The following is a 24,658-nucleotide window of genomic DNA, read 5'->3' as shown; positions in this document are numbered from 1 at the left end:
TTATTTTACAGCAGTTTATGCAAGTAAGTACCTGAGGTTGTTGTAGTAATGTGAGGTTCTTTACAATACAGTTGGTTCATTTCTGACGAGGAAATGTCTGTGACCAGACATGAGCAACACGTGCATGAACTGTTTTATTAAGCAGTTTGAAGAGAGGTTGTGTCAAGGATGCCCATGAAAACAGTTTTCAAATGAGTGACCAGGGGAGAAATGCTCTATTATGCAGAGGAGCTACATTATATTGACCGTTAAATGTTGTGTTTAATTAATGATCACATTGTTTTGATGCATCACATTAATACAATACCTATAATCTCCATGTGCTATTTTTGTGTATATAGGGTGTGGTAAACAAGCCTTCCCAGAAGGACTGTCAGAACTAGAACGTCACTAGTACTAACAACATTATCTTGCAACTTGAAGGTAACCTTTCCGCACATTTAGGTGTGGCTTGTGATCATTTCAGGGAAGGCTGTTGTCTTTTTTGAAAGACTTCTGGGTGTGAAATGATCCTAATGCTCTGGTCTATCTGGAAGAAAAATAAATAAATAAAAGTAGAAGTCCTGCTTTCAACAAATGATTTGGGGAGTAAAGTAGTAGTAGAGATTAGTGGCCTAAAAGTCCCAGCAGTACAGGTATTTATGTATCAGAGATAAAGGATAGTTTGGTTGAAACACTCCAAACTCTATTTTAAATTATATAAAGATAGCTAACTTTACAAAAAATACCATAAAGTGTCAGGCTTTGTATATATTGAATATTTCAATATGATGGAATGGTGCAACCACAACAAAACATAGGCTTTTCTGTCAGTGTAAACATAACTCAAAGAAGACCAAAAACAGAACAAGCTGATCTTATACATATGCATAAATGATACAGCCAGAAAGTTCAGAAGAATACTATAATTTTAACAGCCAAGGGAAAACCAAAGGGGAAAACTGTTTTTGCAAACAAAACTAATACTGTTACTAACTGTAGGCCTATAGGCCTACTTTGAGTTAAAAAACAAAACAAAAAAAACTGCAATGTTCTCTTTGAAACGTATGAAGTATGACGTCTCAAATGGTTAAAATAGGCTACTAAAGAAAAAAAAGTCGGTACCCTACTAGAAAAGATTTACTTCACAACTATTCTTGAGTAAACGTACTTTGATACTTTCCATTTCAAACCAACACTTAGTTGACAAGACGAGACTTTTCATGACTATAGAAGACTACAACTCCCAACATGCTCATTTCCGGCTTGAGTGTATTCCAGCCAATCAGAAGCTTTCTTGATTTATGGCAGCTATCTGGGGCATGGGGCCAGCACGTCTAGCCAGCTCGAAGTGCCACGACTTCACAGCGGATCACGGATTCTCCAGCTGAGTGAGGGGGGAGAGCACTGGAAAAAGCTAGTTAGCTAGATAGCTGGAGAAATAGGTGGCTTTACACAGAAGTCACTTCAATAGACAGTTACAACTCAAAGCTGTTCGCCCTCTCTCCATTCCCTTTGAAGCAAGCAGACGTAGCTACATCACCAACGAGGTAACGTTAAATGTCGGAGTCTTGGAATTTTTTTAATTCATTTGAGCCAGCTAGCTTGGGAAGCTATCTACTGCTAACTTCTGAGCTAACTAGTAGTGCAAAAAGACAGCCGATTAAAGTTATCTAAAACTATTTTAGATTTCCCAGCCTCACTAGCTATTTTGTTAACAGTTTTATTAAACCGTCGTAAACCGACACTTTATACCATTATGTGCAGGACGATAGCCAAGTTCATTGATTCATAGTGTTAGCTACAATACTAGATTGCAATTAATGATTGAAAACATTTTAAATAAAAATAATTATAGGACTACACACTCGTTTTATTTGTTTTAATGTCACTTAAGATTGAATGGACCTCACATACGTGTGTTTATTGTTTCATATACATCTTCGAGGCCTTTTAGTTGTGTTCTCAGCATTGTTATTTTAGTTTTCGTTTGATATTAAAATGATCTTGTATTATCTTGGAAGTTCTTGGAAGTCGATGCGTTTGTGCTAAAGTAACCTTTAAGTGTGTAAAGTTACGTCTGTGTAAAGTGTGCACGAATAGTTCTCATCCGTACAGTATGTCTGAAACTAAAAGTAATGAAAGAAAAGCACTGTCTTCAAGGGGGAAAGACTGTATGCATTTACATATTTTAGCTGACTACTAATCCATGTAGGTAATGCACCCCCTGTAGGTATTCCATTGCCCATGAATGAAAGCCAGATTTCTTTTTTTTTGATTTATAGGCTATATACTGTAGCATGTAACTGTTACACAGTAGTAAGTTTCATCTTATTCCTATTGCTTATGGACCTTGAGATGCACTTTTTATTTTCAGAAAGTCACCCTGAGTCCCTTTTTTGAAGTCATGTGTTTTAGTTTAGTCTGAGTGGAGATGCACTGACGTGTGCCAACGGATAAGATAAGGGGGCAGTACAAACTTACCTTTTCGCTTCTTTGCTATTAGACCCAGCAATGAACAGGGACTCTGGACTCTGTTACCATTGTACTAAAGCAGCGCAGTAGTTTTCCTCTGCCATGTCACAATGTCGGTTTGTTTTAAAACAGTAAAGCTCCACATTTTGCATTTATGTATTCTATGTTGTGATAGCATCCATTATATAAACCAGGACATGACTGCGCTGCAAGAATAAATCAAAGAACAGGTTTTATTGTCTCTAAAGCTGCTATCTACTCTCAGCCAACTTTCCTTCCCTGCAGGCTCAACATTCTGGTTTGTGACAAGAGCCTCCAAGAGCCTTAAAGGGATAGTTGAAAGATTCTTTAAGGGATTGGGTTTTCTTTTCTTTCTTTTTTTGTTTGTTTTTTGAACAGGGCAGGAAATTAACACAAACCACCAGGCAACTGCTGGAAGTGTTTGCAGTTGCTGCTAACGTACTTTTTGTCTGAAACCCTTTTTGCCTCTATGGTTTGGGTTTTGTTCTCTGCCTTAAATTCTTACATTTTAAAGTGTAGTTGATTGTCTTAAGCGCCTTCCACACATGCACATAACTCTATAATAGCACTGATCATTTTAGCATGTATCATTTTTGTGTAACAGCTGTTCTGGCAATTTGCCTACACAGGATCTGGTAACCTTTCCGTAATTCCTTCTCTATGGTTGAACGTGAATTATAGCAGGAACATTTACAGCAGGCATAATGGTGTTTTTGTATATGCAAATAAAATAATCTTTATACTATAATACTTACTCTGCACACTTACTCTGATTTTGTTTCTAAAAACATTTTTGCTGTATTTCTGGATGTATAATACAACCAAAATAATGGGTCTTTCTGCTTATGAGTAATATAACCTTTTCATATAGGACCATTGTATTTTCTAAAGTGCACAGAAATTAAAACTGTATGTTTTAAGGGGAGGACGTTCTTAGCCCGGTGCTGATATTTACTTGTAGTCGCTTTGGCGTAGTTTGTTTCAGCGCTCGTACTTAACTCGGAAAGCTCAGCGCTGGTCTTCAAAACGACCCAGTCAGTGTATGAGATTACACTATGAGAGTGAATTTGAGAACATGCATGTTTTGCCCAAGGTGTAAGGCTGTATGGCAAATGGGTTCTGAACAGCTGCTATTTGTCACACAGTTTGCTGATAAGATGTGCCGGTCTTCATTAAGTAGCCAGCCTCAAGGCAAAAGTTTAAGGGGATAACAGTGACACCTTGAGGTCTTCGAAGGGAAATGTTGTTCTCCAGACATCATATGTTTATTATTCACAATTATATCTCATTAAATGCTCTGTTAATACAGCTGCCGTCAGTTCACTTTCATTTTGCCTAGGTACAAAAACATACTTTTGGTGGTACTACAGTTTTGGCTTACCTATGAATTAGAACATGGACTTCTTTTTCCCCTCGTTAGAAATCCCTGGTCTTTGGTTTTCCAGAGCAAGCAGTTTCTTTGGGAAAATAAATTGTTTTATTTGTTAACTGTATTGACAAGTCTGCCACTCTCTTTTTAGGTCAACTGAAATTCAACAATGGATATCTATGACCCCCAGACCCTTGGGATAATGGTATTTGGTGGATTCATGGTGATCTCTGCTATCGGGATTGCTCTTGTCTCCTCCTTCTCCATGAAGGAGACCTCTTATGAGGAAGCCCTGGCTAAACAACGCAGGGAGTTGGGTAAAATACAGTCTCGCTCTGACAAAAAGAAGAGAGACAAGGTCTCTGAGAAGAAGGGCCGTGGCAAGAAGAAAGACGAAAAGCCCAATGGAAAGATCCCAGAGCCTGAAAAATTGCAAGAGGAAGTTGAAGCTGAGGCAGTCATTGAGCCTGCTGCTGCTCCAGTTGTAGCTGCTGCTCCTGTCCCTGCCCCGGAACCTGTCCCTGCTTTTGAGGTTAAGCCAACTGCCGCCCCAGCCCCAGCAGCCACCCAACCAAAGATTGCTGCTGAACCAAGCCCTGCTCTTTCTGATCCCTCACCTTCACCCTCACCTAAAGAGAAAAAGAAGAAGAAGGTGGCTAAGGTGGAGCCAGCCTCTACCCAAACGGCCCCACTTGTGGCTGCCCCTGCACCAGTCAAGTCCTCCGCAGTCCCTGCATTAACCCAGGCCCCCGTGTCTGCCCCGACTAAAGCAACCGCCCCATCCTCTGCATCTGCCCCACCCAAGACCGCCCCTGCATCAGCTAAGTCTGCCCCTGCAGCAGCCAAAGCTGCTGCAGCCCCAACCAAAGCTGCTGCAGCCCCAACCAAAGCTGCTGCAGCCCCAACCAAAGCTGCTGCAGCCCCAGCCAAGTCTGCTGCAGCCCCAGCCAAGTCTTCATCTGCTCCATCCAAGACTGCCCCAGTGCTGGAAGCTGTCACTAAAGACGTGCCAGTGATGGCAGTGACCCCAGTGGGATCTCAGCAGGCTCCTGCTGTTGCAGGAAAAGTAACGGAGCCCAAGAAGAAGGCCTCCAAGAAAAAGACTGAGTCTGGTAAGCAGATATGTTTCAGGGATGTAATACATTTATATTTTGTAATTGTAAACATAGTTATTATCAAACATTTCTTCTCTATGTATATTAGGTGCATACATTAACATAAATTTTTAATTAATATTAAAAAGGGAATAAACAATAAGGCAAAGACTGCTACAGTCAAGAACATAAATACAGATTTAGCAGAAGTTCCAGAAAAACGCGTAGTTTTTTTGTGATTTGTTGCGGGCAAAAATCCTTGATTATGCAGCACGTTTTCTTAAAAAATGCGATGGAATATGCCGGATATTTATGCAATTTTATGCGATGAAATTGCAGGAACTTGCAAAAATTGCGGGAACTTGCAAAAACTGCTGTTTGATGAAAAAGAGAAGAAAGTGATTTCCCCCAACACCCTGCTTTTTCTTTAAACTTAATTTCCAAAAATAGTTTACAGATATTCAGTCATTGCAATAAGTAAACAAATAAGATTCAAAAATATATACAAATAATATAAAAGTAAAAATAAAAGTAATAGTCTAAACAGAGGGAAATAAAAGATACAAAAGAGACAGACTTTCAAAAATCGTTTAATAATATAGACAGCAGGAGCACTTAAACAAAGAAATTTGAGTAGACATCAGATATTAAGATAGCTTTCTTATTGGATACCAACTTAAGAGACTCAAAGTACATGTCAAATTCAACCTCCAACACCTGCTTTTCGATGATGTTCACGTCGTGTAATTACGTCACTTCATAACGTTCCCATGGCAACAGGGGAAAATGGCTGTTCTTGTGTGAAGTAAACGCAACATTTTTTATGTGACTTTTTTGCAACGATAATGCGGGGATTATGAAATCATGCAAGCACCGCATATTTTGCACGGAAATTGGCAATTTATGCGGCGAAAGTGCGGCATATTTGAAGAAATGCGGCCCCCGCATGAATATGCGGACTTTGGCTGATTATGCATTCAATTATGCGATCGCATAATCGCGTTTTTCTGGAGGGACTGATTTAGATATATTACAATATTAAGTATGAAAAAATACACAATCAAAGTAACAAATATGTACATTATAACTGTTTTTAGAAAGGGAAAGAAGGAAGGCTTTTTAGTTTAGTGCAAGTTGTGCAAAAATATTGATCAGGGCATGTGAAAAAGTGCAGTGTATATAATATGTGCTTGGGTCAGGTGTAATAGTCCAGGATGTGTGTTAATGTAACGTGTAGTGACTGAGGGTGGGGGTTGAGAGTCTGTCAGAGACCCAGTGGGGGTCCCGGGCCCACAGAGTCGGGAAGAAACTGTTCTTGTGGTGTGAGGTTTTGGTCCTGATGGACCGCAGACTGCTGCCACAGGGCAGGGTTTCAAAAGGTTTGTTTCCAGGGTGGGAGGGACTTACTTTAGAAATAATATCTCATCTTATAGTTCTAATAGTTTTTAAAGTGATTATTAAAGCAAACAACCAAAATGTTGAAATCTACAGATTTTCTCTGAATTCTGTCTGTAGTGGGACAACCAAGGCTGTGAAGGGTATCACCTGACCTGCAGTTCCGAGTGTGGCCACTATGCCAAAATCACAGCACAGCTGTATGCTATCTTTAGGTGCTTGGTAACTGTCCCTATTTCAAATTTCATTATTTATACACTGATTTGTGGGACTTTTTAAACAAATAGTTTTTTGTTGGTCTTGGTTAAACCCACTGCCAGATGTCTTTTCCTGGTAAATCGGTCATCGTTTAATCGATGCACTGTTCGAGGACTGCTGTTTTGCTTGACGTGTGCTTCTGCAAGTCTCTGCAAACTCCACTTTCCCACAAACCCTTCTCTGCATATCAATAATCAAAGCCACTGTAGTCTTATCAATATGTTGTTGTTACACTAGAACCATCATTGTTAAAAAAAATTAGCCTTCTCCTTGGAAGTGGAAATGTTTGTCCAGACAGGAACTACATTAGCCACAACACTGGTGATAATACTCAGACTTGAATGTTTTTCGAGGTGGATTGGGTGCATGCCAGTACAGTTGAGTCGCATGTACATACACTCACAATCTAAGGCAGTAATACCCTGTCAGTACTGATGAACTTCTAGCTGTGTACCCGTGGAAAGTAGGGCCAATGGCAGTAGTGGGTAATGTCTGGCACTCAGCTCTGGAGGGCACAGCGCACGCCAGCTTGTCCAAACACCACTGCCCTGTTTTGTTAGCTGACAAAGGCTCTCAGTGCCCTGACAATGGGTAGGAAGAGGGAGTGGGGTTCTCCCTTGCCTGAGGCTTGTCTCCGCCTGGTGCCACAGTGCCCCATCATTTTGCCATCCCCCAGCTGCCCAGGGCCCCAGACCCAAAGGACAAGTTGCAACCTTGTCCTTTTCTTGAGGCAGTGTGGGAATTTGGACTTCACTGTGACAGCCTAATGAGCTGTAAAACTGTTGGCCTTTTTAGTTTTAAACCTGAACTCCTTATCTTTTGCCACTGTGTTATTGTGTGTGTCATTGACATGTTTTGTGTTTGCCTCTTTAGTGGCAGCAGTGGATTCTGCTGATGCTCCTCTGTACCTGCCCTACAAGGCTCTGGTGTCCACCATCAGTAGCATGGTGTTCAGTGAGGGAGAGGCCCATAGGCTCATCGAGATCCTGTCTGAGAAAGTCGGCATCATTCAGGACACCTGGCATATGGTAACGGACACTGCAGTTAGTTTTGAAGAAAAGGATACCTGTTAATCTTGCTGGGGTGTACAGGCACTTCATAGATCACTGAATGCATATGAGACTTGTAGGGAGACCCACTTTTATTTTTGCTGTCTTTCTGTGTATCTGTGTTTTCAGGCCTCTCAGAAAGGAGACCCAGTGGCCATGCTGAAGAAACAACTGGAGGAGAGGGAGAAACAGCTGGCCTTAGAACAAGAGGATGCATCTGCAGCAAAGAACCGTCTCAGAGAACTCACAAAGGTGAGACTTACAAGGGTCTATAGCCATGCTGGCAGCACTAGGAGACAACAAAATTGTTTGATGGACTAAAATCTTTGCTATTCTTGAATTCTTTTTAGTAGTGAGGCAAAATGTGTAGTTTGGCCTGAAGGTAGAAATGAAGGGAAAAGCCATGTTATTTAAATTGAATGGGTTAATTCTAATACTGACATTTTGGATTGCAGTCCTCTTTGTCTTTTGTCCTGAAGGTGGCACTAGAGGAAAGTTAACAAGTTGACTGCAATACACAGGCCACATCCATTAAGAAGCATTAAGGTCTAGCTCAATTTCAATGTTTAGTATGTCATGTATTATCTGTGTCAGCCTTTGGGTGGCAGTACATGAAAAGGTCGCACCAATTATTATTATTTTTTTTACATTTATAACTTTTGAAATGTTCTTGTCCCAAACCAAGTGTTAAATAAAAATGTCATTATGTTGGCACTAAAGAAAAAGCCAGGGTATCTGAAATGGTTCTTATACATATTATAATTAATCTAAATCCGCCCTCTGACTGTGCTGTCTGTTTTTTAGGAGCTGTCTGCTGAGAAGTCCAAGGTGGCCAGTGTGGAAACGAGGCTGAGTTCCCAGCTGAGTAAGAGGGAGCAAGAAATGATTGCTCTGCAAGCACGTATGCAGGCCAGCTACCAGGACCATGTAGCACAGACCCAGGGCCTCAATGCAAAGGTCAGTTCTCATACACGAATACTACAACTTCTTAATGTCCAATCCAGATGAGTACATTTGAGATTGTCCTTTTATTGTCCTTCTGGTGATCTGGCTGCTAATTAGAAGTGAAAATGCAGTTTTTCATTTCTTTTAGTTGCCTTGCAAATGATTAAAAGCAGCTGTCCAAGGTGTGAGAGTCCAACATGGCTGGTTTGTTAAAAATTTAAAAAAATAATTAAAATCATGTTACAGATTGTCAGCCTGCAGGACCAGCTGGAAAAAGGTCCCAATGCCCAGCTAGCCCGTCTACAGCAGGAGAACTCTATTCTCCGTGATGCCCTCAACCAAGCCACCAGTCAGGCTGAGAGCAAGTGAGTGTTTCCCAGTAACCGTAAATGAGAAGCAGTGATCCATACTGACATGCATTTTACCTCTTTATACTGATACTAAATAAAGTGACAATTGAGTACACCGTGTACAAATCCAAAAGCATGTTTGGAGTACCAAGCCAGAAGATTGGCTCTTATTTTTGTGAGGCTTATGTCCTGATTCTTTCTCCGTGTGCCTCTCCTTCTGTCCTTTCATTCTGTTCTCAGGCAAAATGCAGAGCTGGCCAAGCTGCGTCAGGAATGCACAAAGCTAACCAAGGAACTTGGAGAGAAGACCGAGAGTCTGCATGCTGATGAGATCATCAGGAAAGGGCTGGAGGCCAAGGTCTCCGCTACTGAGAAGCAGCTCTCCCTGCTGCAGGTCGGCTTGGGAACACCACATTATCTCTATCAAAAATTACACTGGATGTGATCGAGTTTCCACATGGAATCAAATGTATTCCATCTTTTTGATGATTTTTGTTTGAGCAGCCAGTTAGTTACAGAGTCTCTTCAAAATGCAAGCCCAGACCATTCCTACCTATCCCCCAGCCCTCTAACGTTATAGGAAGTTTAACTGCCTGGTAATCACATAGCCCAGGGCTGGACTGAAATGCAGCCATACAATAATGGGGCTGCAGGGAAAACGTTTCTCCGCAATCAGCCTACGCAGTCACTCACTGATGGAATGCTGATGGTCTGAACTATAACGGGTTATGTGAAGCAAGTGAGTCAGCACTTCCTGACAGTCCATTGTTCATTTAGTTTAATCATTTACTAACATGCGTCCTAACAGTTTAAGGCTTTTAAAAGTGTTATGTAATGGTTCAGACTGTCAATATATATTAGACATGCTCAAATAATGCAAGATGGTTCTTTTCTAATTTCTTTAACTTAAGATGAGTTTTGCTCCTTTTGTGAAATGCGTTGCTGGACTGTGATCAGCATTCAGTCGTCAACAATCGGCTGCTTTAACTGAGTCTGTCATAGAAGTGCGGGCTAATCATCTCCAAATCCCCAACAGTTCAAAGCACTTCCTACAAAACACTTCCTTAAAATGTCAATTTTTTTTATTTTTATTTTCTTGTTCCATATCCTCAAGCCAAGTTATGTTCTGATTGTCTAATAAGTGGATTCTGTGAACATTCTTTTTTTTCTGAATGTGTTGCAATATGTTTGAAGAGACATGCTCTTATGATGCTGCCACGTAGGATCATTTTTGTGTATCTTTGCTGCCCCCTGCTGTTTAAAACCTCTTGATCAATGTTGTTGTCAGGCCAGCCATGGGGAGAGCGAGCAGGCGTTGCAGAGGAGATTGGAGGAGGTGTGTGAGGAGCTCCGAGTAACACAGAGTAAAAACAACAGCCTGCAGGCCACTCTGGATGATGCCCAGCAGGACAGCAGCAAACTCTCAGGTCAGAGAATGGGGAAACAACATCTAAATGGTTGCTTGATGTTAAGGCTAAGGAGTTAACATGGCATCTTGATAGTAATAAATGAAAATGGGAACCAGTGGCTATATTATAGAATATGGAATAAGTTGTGAGTGCTGTGTTTTGTCCCTGCAGAGTTTCAGGTGCGAATTGGGAGATTGGAGGCTGAAATCAGTGAGCGCTCTGCTCAGGCGGATGCCCTGACTGCCCAGCTGGAGGAGACACAGGCAGAGAAAAGCCAGCTTGTACAGCAGGTGGCCTCCATCAACGCACTGCTTGAGGCTAGTCAGACCAAAAAGGAGGAGGGTACCAATCAGGTAGGACATACGTTTGTCAGGTTGACTTTTCTGAAATGGCCAGATGCTTGACCACACACAGTCACCCCTAAGGATGTTTGTTATATATGATTTGGCAGGTGAATGCTGCAGAAGTGGAACAGCTAAAGCTCAGGTAAGTGTTTGAGCCTCCTTTCTTCTTCAGAGTCCACATCAGATCCAGAGCCGTTTCATGTATTGATTGAAATGCTATGCCCCTTTAGCCTTCAGGAGAGAGACGACCAGCTGAACACGCTTCACGAGGAGCTGAAGCAACTGCAGACGAAGCAGGAAGCTGCTGTAAGTGTTGCAAGCATCTGCTGTTAGATCTGTTACCAAATAGTATTACTTCTCGATTATTTAAGAGAAATTGCTTAACTTGTACGGTGGCACTGCTAATAATAAAAAAGAATCTGCTGTTCTAACAGGAGAACACTATCGTTGAGCTGGAGCAAAGGAATAAGAGGTATGATGCTTTTTTTGCTATCCATGTATTTGACTCAAGTTTTATGGATTTTCCCCATCTTGGTGTGCTCTCTGCTTATTTATAGTTTATCCATATTGTTTGTGCCTTTTTTTTAGTGAGGATATCAGCCTCATCACATCGCTTCAGGATGAACTTAAAAACCTCAAAGAAGAGATGGTGCAAATTAAGAACACACCAGTAAGTGTACCTCTCAACGTGATTCTACTTCTAGAGCTGCCCTGCAGAATAAAAGCATTATCTCAGTGACTCATTTGCATGTCCACTCTGTTTCAGCAGTCCGATAATTCCACAGAGCTGGCATTACTACAGAACAGGTAAATGAGTCTCTACATATGAACAAAAAGATGAGTCTCACATATAGATCTCAGTTTTGACTGTTTTGTTTCTTTGGCTAGCCTGGCTGAGAAGGATACCCTTGTCACATCACTACAAGAGGAGCTGAGAGAATTGAGAGAAAAGACGACCATTGATGCAGTAAGGCTCTTTATACAAACTAGTGGCTTATCAGTTGAGACTGCTTTCCTCTTAATCACCTTCCTGATCATGTCATCCACTGTTTCAGCAGAACGTTACGGCAGAACTGGCAGCTTTTCAAACTGAAGCCAAAGAAACTCTCCAGACCCTCTTCCCACAGATACCCGTAGAGACAGAGCAGGTAGGAAAAGGGGATTTCAGAAGAGGAGTTGTTGAATGATCTTTTATTCTGATGATTGTGGTCATTCTACTGTAAAATAATTTGCACATGAATTATTCATGTCTGCTTTTCTCCTCACTTAGTCCAACTGGTTACAAGTATTTACGCAGAAAGCTCAGGAGGCTCTCAGCCAGCAGAGCCAAGCGTCTCAGTCAAGCACAGCATTGCCTGTAAGCCACAAGTCTATACACTTCTCATATACTGGTATGAATTGGCCCAGCAGAAGATGTTCTCAATGTGTTTTCTTTGTCTCAGGAGTTGCTCGAGAAACTGAAGGAGGCTGAGGAGAGCCACGGCACACTGCAGGCTGAATGTGAACAGTACAGGACCGTCCTGGCTGAAACAGTAAGTGATTGGGAAACGGAGTTGTGTGAATATGGGCTAAATGTATAAAGCTCCTTTTTAATCTGGTGTCCCTTCTGCTTTAGGAAGGAATGCTGAAAGATCTGCAGAAGAGTGTGGAGGAAGAAGAGCTGGTATGGAAGTCCAAGATGGCTAACTCAGAGGAACAGCTGAGGGTGGTAAGTTATAATGCCTCCTTAAAATCCCTATGACATTGTTTTTACCATGTGTGGGTCCCCCTTCCGTTTTTTTGTAACCCCTCCTAATAGTCCCTCTCACACATAACCAGGCTTTGGAGAAGGTCAGCAAGCTGGAGGCAGAAAACCAAAGTGTAGAACAGGTGAGGATTTGTTTTCCACACTCTGTTTAAATTCCCCCCCATGATTTAAGCTAGCGGGTTAGAAATGTGTGCTGCTACATAAACCGGTTTATTTTGGTTCCTGCTGCAGTTGAAGGAGCAGATGATGCTTCTGGAAGCCCAGCTGGAGAAGCAGTCGGACAACCAGGGGACCTCGGAGGAGAAGGAGCAGGTACATGAGCAGGTTCAATCTGCCGATCACAGCAACATCACTGGAACTGCCACTGCTGCTGAAAGAAACACATGTATTTTTCTGTGCAAGTTCCCCAACTAAGGAGGTGGACTTGCATATTATTTGCATTTTTAAATGTATTCTTTTTTTTTTTACATATGTGGTACATGTATGTCTTTTTAATTCATACTCAAAACTCATTTTGTATTTTTTGTTAGAATAATATTTCAACATCACAATCTATGAGAGTCTCAAGTCCTTTTTGTTTTCAAATAATATCCAGCTTCTGACAACTTTTCAGGGCACTTTTCTACCTATTTATTGATTGAATAATATCATTCAAAAAGTTTTGTTTAATTATTGAAATATTATAGAAATAGTAGTCAATGTAAAGAATTCATACTTGATATAACACTGTGGGGGAGTTCTTTTAATGAAATCTTAGAAACCCATTTATCATATTTTAAAGATTCAACCTCTTGTGGTGCATTTCAAACTAAACCTGTCTGACAACTGTTCATTCCTATGCTGTGCTCTGTGTTCAGCTGATGCTGCAGCTGTCGGGGTGTCATTGCCAGCTGGATTTGGCCCAGAAGGAGGCCCAGGCACACAAGGAGGAGCTTGCACAGGTGACTTTACTGGCTTAATCTGCTTTTGTTATGCTCCACACTGAGACATTTACACAGTCCTATAGAACGGTGTGACTGAGTTGAGCGGGAGATATGTTATTTATGAGATGCCACGTGTCGGGGAATTTGTGGAAATCCCTCTTTAACCTACACAACCAACAAGGTAAGGTGTTGGTGACATGCAACACAAACAGGGACTCGTGGATGGGAGGTTATGTAACCATTGACGGCTTCCTGTTTCAGGTCAGAGAGCAGCTGGGCGAGATCACGATGCGGGCTCAGCGAGAACCGAATGGCCCAGCTGAGGCTCAACCCAGTCAGGTCAGGGTGCAAAAGTCACAGGGGCACCCTTCACTTCCTGTCAGAGAGTACTGGATAGTGACTAGGTCTCGTTTGTTACTGTTTGTCTTTCAATTACTTCTCTAATGAGCCCTGTTTTAATGTAGTAGAAAATCCAAACATAAACTTGTTATTGATTTGTTACTCTGCATTTATTAAGAAATGTTGTTTTGTGTGATCTGGCTCCACACACATGGTCACACCTATGACCTAAATCAAGGATGTGGCCACGACACACAGATACTAAAGTAACACGTGACACGGACAAAGTGCCGTATTTCCAGTCTGTCCAGTACTACTCCAACACGGCGGCGGTTTATGCTAACCGCCAACCATTGTTTGCTTTGTCTGAGTGGACCTAACACTAACCACTGCTTTTTCCTCACCTTTTTTTTTTTTTTAGCATGCTCTCTCCTCCTTTTGTTATCTAATAATTGCTTGTACGTTTGTGTATGACTTAAGACTTTAGGGCCAACTAACGTATCACACCGGTCGATCAGCTTATTTGTGGGAGTGTAGTGCTGCTGCTTTGTGACAAGAATGTTTTCATACACACGTATACATTAGCCATTTGTGTGTGTGTGTGTCTGTGGGTGTGTATTTATTGCGTATGTGCCATTTTTGTCTTCCATCAGTTCCAGAACACATTGAGTCAGACAACTGAACAGCTGCACTGGGAGGTGGCTCAGAGACAGCAGCTTTCAGAAGAGTTTGAGCAGGTAGCAGCCATGGTTGATGCACTCGTTTATTTATTAGTCTTCTCACACCAGAGGGTGACTACAAAACGTTCAGTGAATAACATCGGTGTGTTTTTGTGTGTTGTCAACCTCTAGGCCCAGAAGACTATAACAGAACTTCAGGCTCAGTTGGATCTTGTGAATGTTTCTGCAGAGTCGCCACAAGCTGAAACGGAAGACGTTGCTCAGCTCAAGGTGCGGTAACAAATGCCAGGCAGAATCCAAACATTGAACTGTGATTATTGCTTTTATTTTATTTTCTGAATCTCATAACCTGCAGAGTATCTCAGAGAGACGGGTGGGTCCTGCTCGTAACAGGAACACACACACATCAGCTTCATAGTCTTAATGCTGTGAAAAAGTTGTCCTCTCGAACGGTGTCATTGAACAGAGCTTTTTTTTTTTTTTTTCTCCAGCAGTATGTCTTTGAAGTCTCTAAACCACTCACCCTCACTAATTTTAAGGAGGCCCAAGTGTTCATTAATAAATAAGACATTGTAAAAACAGACTAATATGAATACACGTATAACCTCAAATTTGAGCAAAAAGGAAAAAACTCAGCTCATTCTTATTATTTAGCTTATTATTGCAGGTTGATTTAATTTAATACAGCAGTTTTTATTTCTAAATGTCCTTTCTCAAAATGTTTTTACCTCGCATCGTTTTTCCCTATAACAGTTATATTTCATAACGCCACTTGGCTGTTGCATCAGTCTGAATGAATGAATGAATGAACGGTCATTTACTTAACTGGCCATGCCCCGTTTGTCATGATTAACAGACTTTGTGAAGATAATTGGCAAAATGAAATGGTTCATTGGGAAAATGGCAATTCCCAATCCTACCTACAGCACCTTTTAATAATACCAAGCTGAGTTTAAAAAGGTTACTGGATTATTTCACAATTTTATGATCCCATGATGTAATCTGTATTTATTCCGTGTCTCCATATTGAGTCTCCTTTTTGCCTGGTGCTGAAGTAACATTCGCATCTGCTACTTGAACTTGAACAGGAGCGCCTGGAGAAGGAGAAGAAGCTGTCCAAAGACCTGGGCCAGGCAGCCACCAAGCTTCAGCAGCTTCTCAAAGCCACTCAGGAGCAGCTGACCAAAGAGAGAGACACCGTGAGAACACTACAGGAGCACCTGGAGGGCAAGGTGAGACAACTGACACGCTAGGACTACACATGCATACTTATAAGCTCATGTTGTTTTGGTACGCTTGTCAATTTTGACACTACATTTCTGTTTTCAAGGGAGAACACGTGGAGCTAAAGGAAGGAACGTCCGTCTGAAAGGAAGTTCACTGCAGACACTACGAAAAACTGCCAAATATGCCTTATGATTACCATAGTTATGCATTCCAAAACAATGTCTTTCTCGTACTGTAGATTGCATTGCATTTGTTGCACCTGTAGGAATCAAATGTTTGATATTATGAGCAGTAATATTAGAGGAGATGATCCTGCTACAATCTTTATTGAAACCCACATTCCATCAACAATTCTGGCTATGTCAGAAGTTATTTATCCCCCTGCCTTATATTCCAGTCAATTCCCCATAGTTCAGTGTTAAAAAGGGAAACCGATTGTACGTCAAATGTACATCAACCTGTGCAATTACTTTTGTATGTCTTTTCTATGTGGTTGAATGATGGGAACATGTTATGGTTCAATGTACCTTTAGGGCCTGCTTTCTTCTGTAGCTGGCTGCCAATTACACACGTCGAATTTGTATGAATGAATAAACTACAGTGTAGCTCTCTATATAAGTCCTGTTCAGTGTCTGTGTCGCAGTTGCTGTAAAGGTGCAATAAGTGCAGGCAGGAAGCAAAGTTAGTTCGCTACTGTGAGTATGTTATATTTTGACATAGTTTCAGATCCGGTGTGACTCAAATGGAAAATCTGCAAGTATGTGCACTATACATGTGCCTCATGGCACTTAAAACTTGACACAGTTTGCTCAGGATGACTACACTGTCGTTTTTAAAGCTTAAAAAAAAGAAAAAAAAATATCTCACCAGGGTAAAAAACTGTTCACAAAAACCTGTTGCAACTCTGCTGTGTAGAGCAGAGGTTTTGATTATTTTTCAGCCAAGGACCCCTTACAAGATAGAGAATATACTGGGGAACCCCCTCTTGTATATCCCTTGGAATAATTTGACAGCCTATTTTTTTACACATCTATTTTCTAATATGAAAGAAAAACACAAATGTATGTGTTGAAATGATTAGACCCTAAACAAGTATTAAACATTTGCATATTTTATTCTAAGAGTTATAGGTTTGTTAATGTAATCTATGAACTGTTATAGATTTAAAAGTAAGTCATATTCCTTGAACTATGATGCCTTTTGTAAAAGTAATTAAATAAATGTAACTGAAATGAATAAAAACTTTACCCCCAGACCCCCTGGCAGAGTGCCACGGACCCATGGGGGTCCATGGACCTAACTTTGAGAATCACTGTGGTGCGTAGAAGTCTTGCTTTACTAATATTCTCAGCAACATCCTCACAGACCATAGGCTGTACCATCGTACTGCAAAATTAGGGGTTAAAAATGAACTATAGAAGCTCCAATCTTTTTATCTTTTAAAAGCATGCCATTCTTAAAGCCTGTTAATGTGGCATTGCATTGCTTAAAGCTTTACACACAGTAAGTTTCAGGTTGGTCAATGCCTACAGACACAAGGAAGTATTTTACAAGAGGGAGTTGCTGGTGTCTTCGACAACAGCCATGTATGGTTTTGTTTCAAGCACAATCTCTTGTGTGTCTGTCATCCCGCCCCTCCCAACACGCCCACACTACTCTCAAGAAAAAAAAGCTGAAAGAGACTAGGGCTGGGTGGGTAGTGAGCAGAACAAGCAACACTAAACAGAAATTTAAACAACTTTAAGTGCGACGAGCGGGAACGACCTTCCTTAAGTCAGGATACCAACTCTTAATAAATCAATGATACTAACATGTTTCCCCTATTTGGCTTGAATTAGAGCCTAAACGCCACCATGTGTGAGACAACTTAATTAGGCTGATTTTGGTTAAATAGGCATGTCAGGTGGTGTGTCCACACTGTTGTCCTATTGACTTACTATGGTTTACATTTATGTAATGACCAGGGGCGTAGCACAAAATTCCGGGCCCTGTAGAAAGGCATTTTCTATGGCCCCTCCCCGCAACCATAGCTATTCATTCTAGCATCTTTTTGGGCCCTCCTCACATGAGGGCCCTGGGTACTCGGTCCCCTTTTTCCCCCCAGTCCGACGCCCCTGGTAATGACATTCCAACTTGCAGTAGATTACATTTGTATATCAAAAATGCCAATAGGACATTCAACAGGAACAGATGAAAAGTTGGTCCAGGTGGGGAATATCCAACAAAAGTTACACATAAATAGAAACAACTGAATAGTTACCAAATAAAAACAATTGTAGGCTACTGTGAAAATGGTGGCCATTATTAACATTTGTTCACTTTTAAAGAAAATGGTTATAAGCAACACAAAACAGGAAAGGAATAGCTTGACATTTTAGGAAGTAGTCCATCTATTATTAGCTTCCTTTCTGAGAGTAAGAGGAAATGATTGATATCACTTTTATGTCTTTATGGTAAACATGAAGCTACACCCAGCAACCGGCTTACCATAGCATATAGACTGGACATGGGGAAACAGCTAGATTGGCTCTGTCTGAAGCTAGCAAAATCTAAGCTCTAATAAAAGGTTTCTGGTTTGATTTTCTATCCATACAAAAATCTAAATAATTTGCCATTTTCCGAAGGGTTACTAGACCAGTCCCTTCATGGAGCTGCTTGTTAACCAGATTTTGCTAGCTCTGGACAGACCCAGGTTAGCCGTTTCTAGTCTTTGTGCTAAGCTAACTGGCTGCTGGTTCCCGAGTGTGGTATCAATCTTCTCATCTGACTGTTGCCAATAATGCAATTAAGTGCGCCAGTCTTATTTACAACTAAAATCTAAAGCTACAGCTGTTTGTTAAAAACTGTTTCATAGTCCCATGTAAGAATAGATTTCCCAATATACAAGTTACAAATTATGGACATCATCACAGTGCTTGGCTTAAACTAAAGCTACACCTTTGGGTTAAGCCCAAAGTCATCTGGCTAACCCAGTAAATCTGGCCTCCTAAATCCGACAGGCCTCAGGTTTCCTCAAGGGAGGGAGAATCCTTGTGGCTACTGGTGCATTCCAATTGAAACTGTGAAGTCAGAATTTCCGAGTTCCAAAAACGTCAACTGGAACGCCCCCTTAAGTCGGATTTCCTAATCTGTAGAACCTCACCAACCCCAACATCACAATCCAATATGGCATAAGCACCAACAGTAGTGAAAGCTGTAGGAATACACTGTTTTAGCACATGTCCCATATCAGTTGTACACATAGTACTGTCCTATCTGTGGACATGGTACTACAGTGTTTGCATGTGCAAAATACTGCATGATGCATTGTTGACTGCCCCCCAAGTCGCTTTTCCAACTTGTAAGTGGAACGCAGCCAACTCGGGTGTGATGTCATTCCCAGTTCAGACCTCAGAAGTCAATGACGCAGCACACATCCCAAACTCCCATTATAATTAAACGGCACACTTGCACAATCGGTTGCATTTAATTTATTTGACAATACTCAGACAGTGCAACAACTGCATTTTAAGAGAATACATGTTCTTGTAAAAGTTGTACTCTTTTCTATATTAGGTGTTCAAAGTGTAACAGTCTAGAAAAACAGATTGTCAAACAAACAGTCCTTTTGACCTATTAAACTCTAGTAGGGTGTCAATTAGTATATTTTACAGCATATTGTTGTATACAGTCAAAATACACACAAGGAAGACAAATGGGGTATATTGGAGTATGCTGGGATTCAAACAGTATGTAAATAGAAACAGCAAATTACTGACTTGAGAGATATAAATGTTCCAATAGTCAAGTCACAGACAATAGTATCATTAATGTTTGGATATGACAAAGAATGAATACATTTACATCTAAACAAGACTGATTTCATAGCTAAACTGGTGTGACTGGACAGTTTATTAGAGCACACACACATCAGCACAATTACTTAATTGTTACAGGAATCTAATCCCATCCAAGTTTAGTTGAACCAATCCAAAAAACAAAGTCGATTTGGAAACTTTGCTAATATCCCCTCAAATCCATTTAAATGTTGGCATGTCATGAAATAAATTAATCATTTTCAACCCCTCAGAGGGACGCCCTCAAGTGACTGGACTTTCTTCCCACCTTTTTCAAGTTTTTCAGCAAAACACTCCCTGTTGTTTTCTGCAGGGTCATTAAGCTGCATGTCATGCTTGATACCTGTTGAAGACATAAGGGTTACTTATAGTGAGGGAACACCATTTCAACATGAACTCTAATGTTATTAATGCCTAGGAAATCTAATGTGATAAAAAGAATTGAAAAAAACAAAAAAAACAATCTTACCTACGAAGACTTTCGAAAGAGCCGATTTTGAGCTAGAGTATGTCATTCTAGCTTTGATTTGTGCATTGTCAGGACACCTGATGGAAAAAATAAAAATTATCCAAGTGTCCCACACAGGCCGTTCACTTTAACACAAGAACATGCATCCTCAAATTAAGATCATCTCTTAAATACATGTAAGGATATACCAAGATTATATTGCCAGTCCTTCTCTACAGGATGCAGGTGAAAAAAAAAATAAGTAATTATGTTTTAAATCCAATACAATGACCTACCACGTCATAAAGACCAGTTCCTCTTTTTTTGATTCCTGGTTTACAAAGTGGCAGTCATACAGATAGTAGCGGCACTCGTTTTCAGGAAGCAGACTCATGACGAACTTGAAGAAATCATCAATGCCGTCCAGATCTTTTGCCCGGTAAAGTTTCTCCACTTGAATGTCGCCATCGATTTTTAAGATCACAAGTCTTATACGTTCCTTCTCGTCAGCATCGGTTTTCACTACTTTCATAAGATTGTAGATGTCCTTCACTTCGTCAGCGACTTTGACTCCAGACGTCTGTTTTGAGAAAACACAAAATATTACATGTCATTATTTTTGTACAAAAAAAAAACATTTGAAACCTGTTCATTCAAAATGTCTCTAATGTTCCATACATTTTAAGTTACACAATGCCTTTAAAAGACAGATCATAAGAGCAACACAAAAGACAAAAATGTGATTTTGTATTTTGAATGACGATAAATGTAAACCAAAATGTCTTAAAAGTCGCTGCAAATGAATGAATTGCATTGAACTAAAGTGACAAAGCAGCTCTTTTAATCTTGGGATTTAGTAAGTTCAGCACCATGTCTAATTTGTCAGTTAAGTGTACAAATTCGTGTAAAATGGGAGAATGATAAAAGACTGTCCCAGTACGAGCACTTTGGTGAGATTTGGGCCTTGGCTCATATTTGAGCAGACTTTGCTCACTTGTACTTTGGTTTTGAGACAGAAAGCAGAACTGAAAGATGAAGAAACAGGAAGTTCTGCAAAACTAGACTTGGGAGAGAAGTGTTAATGCTTTTAAAAGCAGTTCAATGTGCATATTTTTCTACCAGCTTTACAGCAGTAACATGCCACGGGTGTAGCTTCTCTATGAAGTTTCAAGGCCTTGGCTCTGTCACATTCCAGTCATTGTGGAACAAGTTAGCACAAGAAAGACCGCCCCAAGGGATTCTCTCAGAACAAGTTTGAAGCACGAACAAAGCTCCCTCCATTTTGGAGGCAAAACCACACCTTGAGCAAGCCCTTTCAAACACTAAACTCTCTCTTCACTCAGCAAACCATTTCCTCAAAGAACCATTTCCTCAAAGAAACACCAAATGAAAAGCATACACTCTAGACAGAACAACGACCCTGTAAAAACAACCAGGCTTCACTGAGTTTACACAGGTTTTGTTAAAATGAGGAAATGGCACTTCAAAGTTTCATCAGCTCTACATTACATGTCCTGTGGGGTTCACAAATCACAAAGGAGCAGTTGTTAACTGACACAGCGCAAGTCAATCCAGCCAAATTCTTTGTAAAAGCTACTCACCATTTTGCTTGTGATGTGTGAAGGCAGCAGAGAAAAAATGGCAGCAGCAGTCAAAATGCTGTAGTGTCATAAGGAAGGAAAGCAGGTTGACTCATAGAGGAGGAGCTGGGGTAAATGAGCACACCTCCAAAAGTAGCCCCACCCTCCTCTTCCCAGGTGTGACACAGCTTTAGATGCAACCTCAGCATTTGCATTTAATCATATTACATTTAAAGCTAAACCCTAACCCTAAATCACAATGGATTTACATGCTTCATTGTCTAGAACAATACAGACATTTTTGTCACCCTTTCCATCACCAGGTTTGGTAGAGGTAGAGATCTACCTTTTTAGGTTAAACCCCAGGTGAGCTTGAGCTTGAGCCAGTCATCGGTGGGAGCGGCACATAACCCTTATATGGAGAACAAAGCTGTTCACATATTTAACTCCTCTGTTGTTAAGATGCAGTTCAGTGGCCATATAAGGTAAAAAATAAGATGACTGCACAATTATGTGAAAAGGATTCATCCATCTACCTGCAAAAAGTAAGATGTTACACCATCAGATTTTAACAGTTAAAGTCAATAGAAGTACAAAAACATGATTGGTTTCAATCCACTTCTACACCAAATAAAGCAAACATTACACATAGATACCACCTGACAGGAGCAATCTGGACGATATGAACTTCAAGAGTAATTTAGTTTGTCAGCTTGGTTTTCTTGTGTTTTTTTTCTCCAGTCAAGCTCTGTGAAGAGTAATGAGTCAGGGTAGTTTTTATGCAACATTAGACCCAATACCAGACCTGTTTTTCTCTCAGTTTCAGAGGCCCACAGTCACATATAAATGGAGCGTACTTATACATACATGACATACAGTATTGACGTGAGGCTATTGGAAAACTGCATCAATTCAAAGAGTAAATAGACAAACAAAAAACAAGTAAAAACTGCATTTAATCAGGGCCTCTTAAAAATATATAATCCCATGTCTGTCTTTAGAATAATAAAATGTAAAACTTCTCTGTAGTCCAGGGGTGTAGTTAGCTAGGAATTAGGGGCCCAGGACACAGGGGGGGCGGGAGGGGGGGGAACTTGGCCCCCTGCCGCTTTCCTCTGTTCCCACACCATGCCTTTTCCAGTGGTGGAAAGTAACTAAGTTAATTTACTGAAGAACTGTGCCTAAGTACAATTTTCTGAAACTGGTACTTCTCTGAGTATTTCCATTTTCTGCTGCTTTATACTTCTACTCCACAACTCTGAGGCAAATATTGTACCTTTTACCCGACTGCATTTATTTGCTAACTTAAGTTACAAGGTACTTTGCAGATCCTGCTTAATAATGCAAAATATAAACAACAAATAAATGATTATGTATTATTATGGGTTAGGATATGACTTTATTGATCCCCTGGGGGAATTCCCCAGCTAACCAGCTAAAATTAGCCCCACTTTTACCAGCCGCAACATTAAAGGGATACATGTCAGTCGCATATGAAATCTTGTGAGTAAAGATTTTACAATATTTAGGAATCACACACAGACACAAGGGGCTTTCACAGCAATCTTGTGAGGAAAAATGTGTAGTCCAACATTTGCAATGCAATACTGCTGTCTGTTGTAACATCATGCTTTTATTAGCGGCACTAAATGAAAAATACAACTACCAATGTAATAATTTCCTGTGTAAACTACTGAACTGGCTTGTTGGCAAACAACATAATAATATCCTTAATACTTTTTTAGATAATACATAGTTTAGTAATAAACCTTTCCTCTGCAGTGACTATGTTTAGATACAGAAACTCTGCTTCAGCATCACAGTGGCTTTGCTTCCTCTATGCGAATTAGTGGTTTACAGAGTCAGAGTCCCACCCCACATCCGGACTAGCTTCTGTTACAAAAAGCAGAGTGCCTAATGTCAGCACATGTCATAGCTTGCCTTCTAATCCTTGCGTTGCAAGCACTGGAATCTGTGACCTATAGAGAAGTCAAATAGTTTACAGCCTGTTTTTGCAAAAGTTTAATAGAGTTAAGCTACAGAAAGCGCCCTTTCGGTGGCCTCAGGGTTATTTTTGTTAGGTTTATCATCATAACTGTGTTAAGGCCTGCCTATCAGAGGTAGTGGCAGCTAGCAGCAACTTTTCAAAGCAGTAAAAGAGGAAATACAACCCTAAACCACACGTAGCAGGAAATGGCTGCTGCATAACTCTGTCAGTTGAAAACTACGTGCTGCTGCAAGCACATTGTAACTATGGACACATCCCAGTCAGTGACGTCAAGGCAGCAAACCCAAATCTACAGTATGAGAACTCTGACATCTACTGGTAAATTACTGATACTGAATGGTTATATGTGATGTCTGACCAATGTCATTTTTACACTTTGGTTTTTGTATATTATAAACAAATGAGTTATATAATGTGTTAATTAGTGAGCTTTAGAGGTACTGGTTTTGGTACCAGTTTTAAGTCTTTATGCTAAGCTTAGCTAACTAGCTGCTGGTTATATCTTCATATTTATCGTACAGACATGAACCAAGAAAGCAAAATAGTGATTTGCCCGTTAATACCTGAATGAACAGAGAGGGCAGAAAGAAATAATTAACACTATAACATTCTCAGTGATACATACTGCATTAAACAGATATATTTATTGAACATTGAATGAACAGATTATTATGTGTGGGAGATTGTGGTTTTATCATGTTTGTGGAAAATCCAACTTATAGGAATCATTTCCTCCATTATCCATTGATTGAAGTTGAACACAAGACCCAGACTGACATTTTCTCAAGGCGAGAATATTGGCGCAGGAAGTCAGAAAATGACACCCTGTGGACAAAACAGTAAGAGGAAAAACAAAAAAACAAACAAATAGAAACTGTCAGCCCCTTTAATTTAATTGCTCTTTTCCTCTCACTGGAGAATCAATAAAATAAGAGTATGTCAGCACTGGGAACCCAGAAGAGAAAGAAAAGTAGTTTCAGCGAGGTTTACCAGAACTCCCCATCCTCAGAACAGTTGGTCAGCCTCGCCCAGTCATCGTCACTCACATATCTCCACTTAGAGGCCCTAGAAAAAAGTGCCAATACATTCTAGGTTATAAATAGTTTACTACAGGCCTGCACCTGATTTGAATGTCACACACTCCACCTACACCTCAAGAATAGACTTGCACAGAGTCTGTGT

General features: G+C 40.5%; 2 protein-coding genes across 6 annotated transcripts; one reads left to right on the top strand and one right to left on the bottom strand.

Annotated features, from left to right (window-relative positions):
• The first annotated feature begins 1,305 nt into the window (after positions 1–1,305).
• rrbp1a (ribosome binding protein 1a) lies at positions 1,306–16,217 on the top strand. 5 transcript variants are annotated; one of them, XM_039783747.1, is made up of 27 exons: positions 1,306–1,529; positions 3,996–4,956; positions 7,465–7,619; positions 7,770–7,892; positions 8,445–8,597; positions 8,832–8,950; positions 9,176–9,329; positions 10,224–10,362; positions 10,516–10,697; positions 10,796–10,830; positions 10,919–10,994; positions 11,123–11,160; positions 11,277–11,358; positions 11,458–11,495; positions 11,577–11,655; positions 11,747–11,836; positions 11,959–12,045; positions 12,131–12,220; positions 12,304–12,396; positions 12,507–12,557; positions 12,667–12,747; positions 13,293–13,376; positions 13,620–13,697; positions 14,351–14,434; positions 14,549–14,647; positions 15,466–15,609; positions 15,708–16,217. In XM_039783747.1, exons 2-27 carry the CDS (start codon positions 4,014–4,016, stop codon positions 15,744–15,746), a joined length of 3,336 nt encoding a protein of 1,111 aa, XP_039639681.1. In that variant the 5' UTR covers positions 1,306–1,529; positions 3,996–4,013; the 3' UTR covers positions 15,747–16,217. The 5 variants fall into 5 exon arrangements, with proteins under 5 accessions (XP_039639681.1, XP_039639680.1, XP_039639679.1 ...); XM_039783746.1 differs by having other exon boundaries at positions 11,744–11,836; XM_039783745.1 differs by having other exon boundaries at positions 11,455–11,495.
• Positions 16,218–19,058: 2,841 nt separating this feature from the next.
• Positions 19,059–21,620, bottom strand: cfl1l (cofilin 1 (non-muscle), like). The gene is made up of 4 exons (XM_039783749.1): positions 21,490–21,620; positions 20,185–20,468; positions 19,910–19,986; positions 19,059–19,783 (listed from the first exon to the last, which is right to left on the bottom strand). Exons 1-4 carry the CDS (start codon positions 21,490–21,492, stop codon positions 19,662–19,664), a joined length of 486 nt encoding a protein of 161 aa, XP_039639683.1. The 5' UTR covers positions 21,493–21,620; the 3' UTR covers positions 19,059–19,661.
• Between the last annotated feature and the right edge of the window lie 3,038 nt (positions 21,621–24,658).

Source organism: Perca fluviatilis, chromosome 19, assembly GCF_010015445.1.
Source record: "Perca fluviatilis chromosome 19, GENO_Pfluv_1.0, whole genome shotgun sequence".
In the NCBI taxonomy this organism is placed as follows: domain Eukaryota; kingdom Metazoa; phylum Chordata; class Actinopteri; order Perciformes; family Percidae; genus Perca; species Perca fluviatilis.
This window is presented reverse-complemented; position numbering and strand designations above follow the sequence as displayed.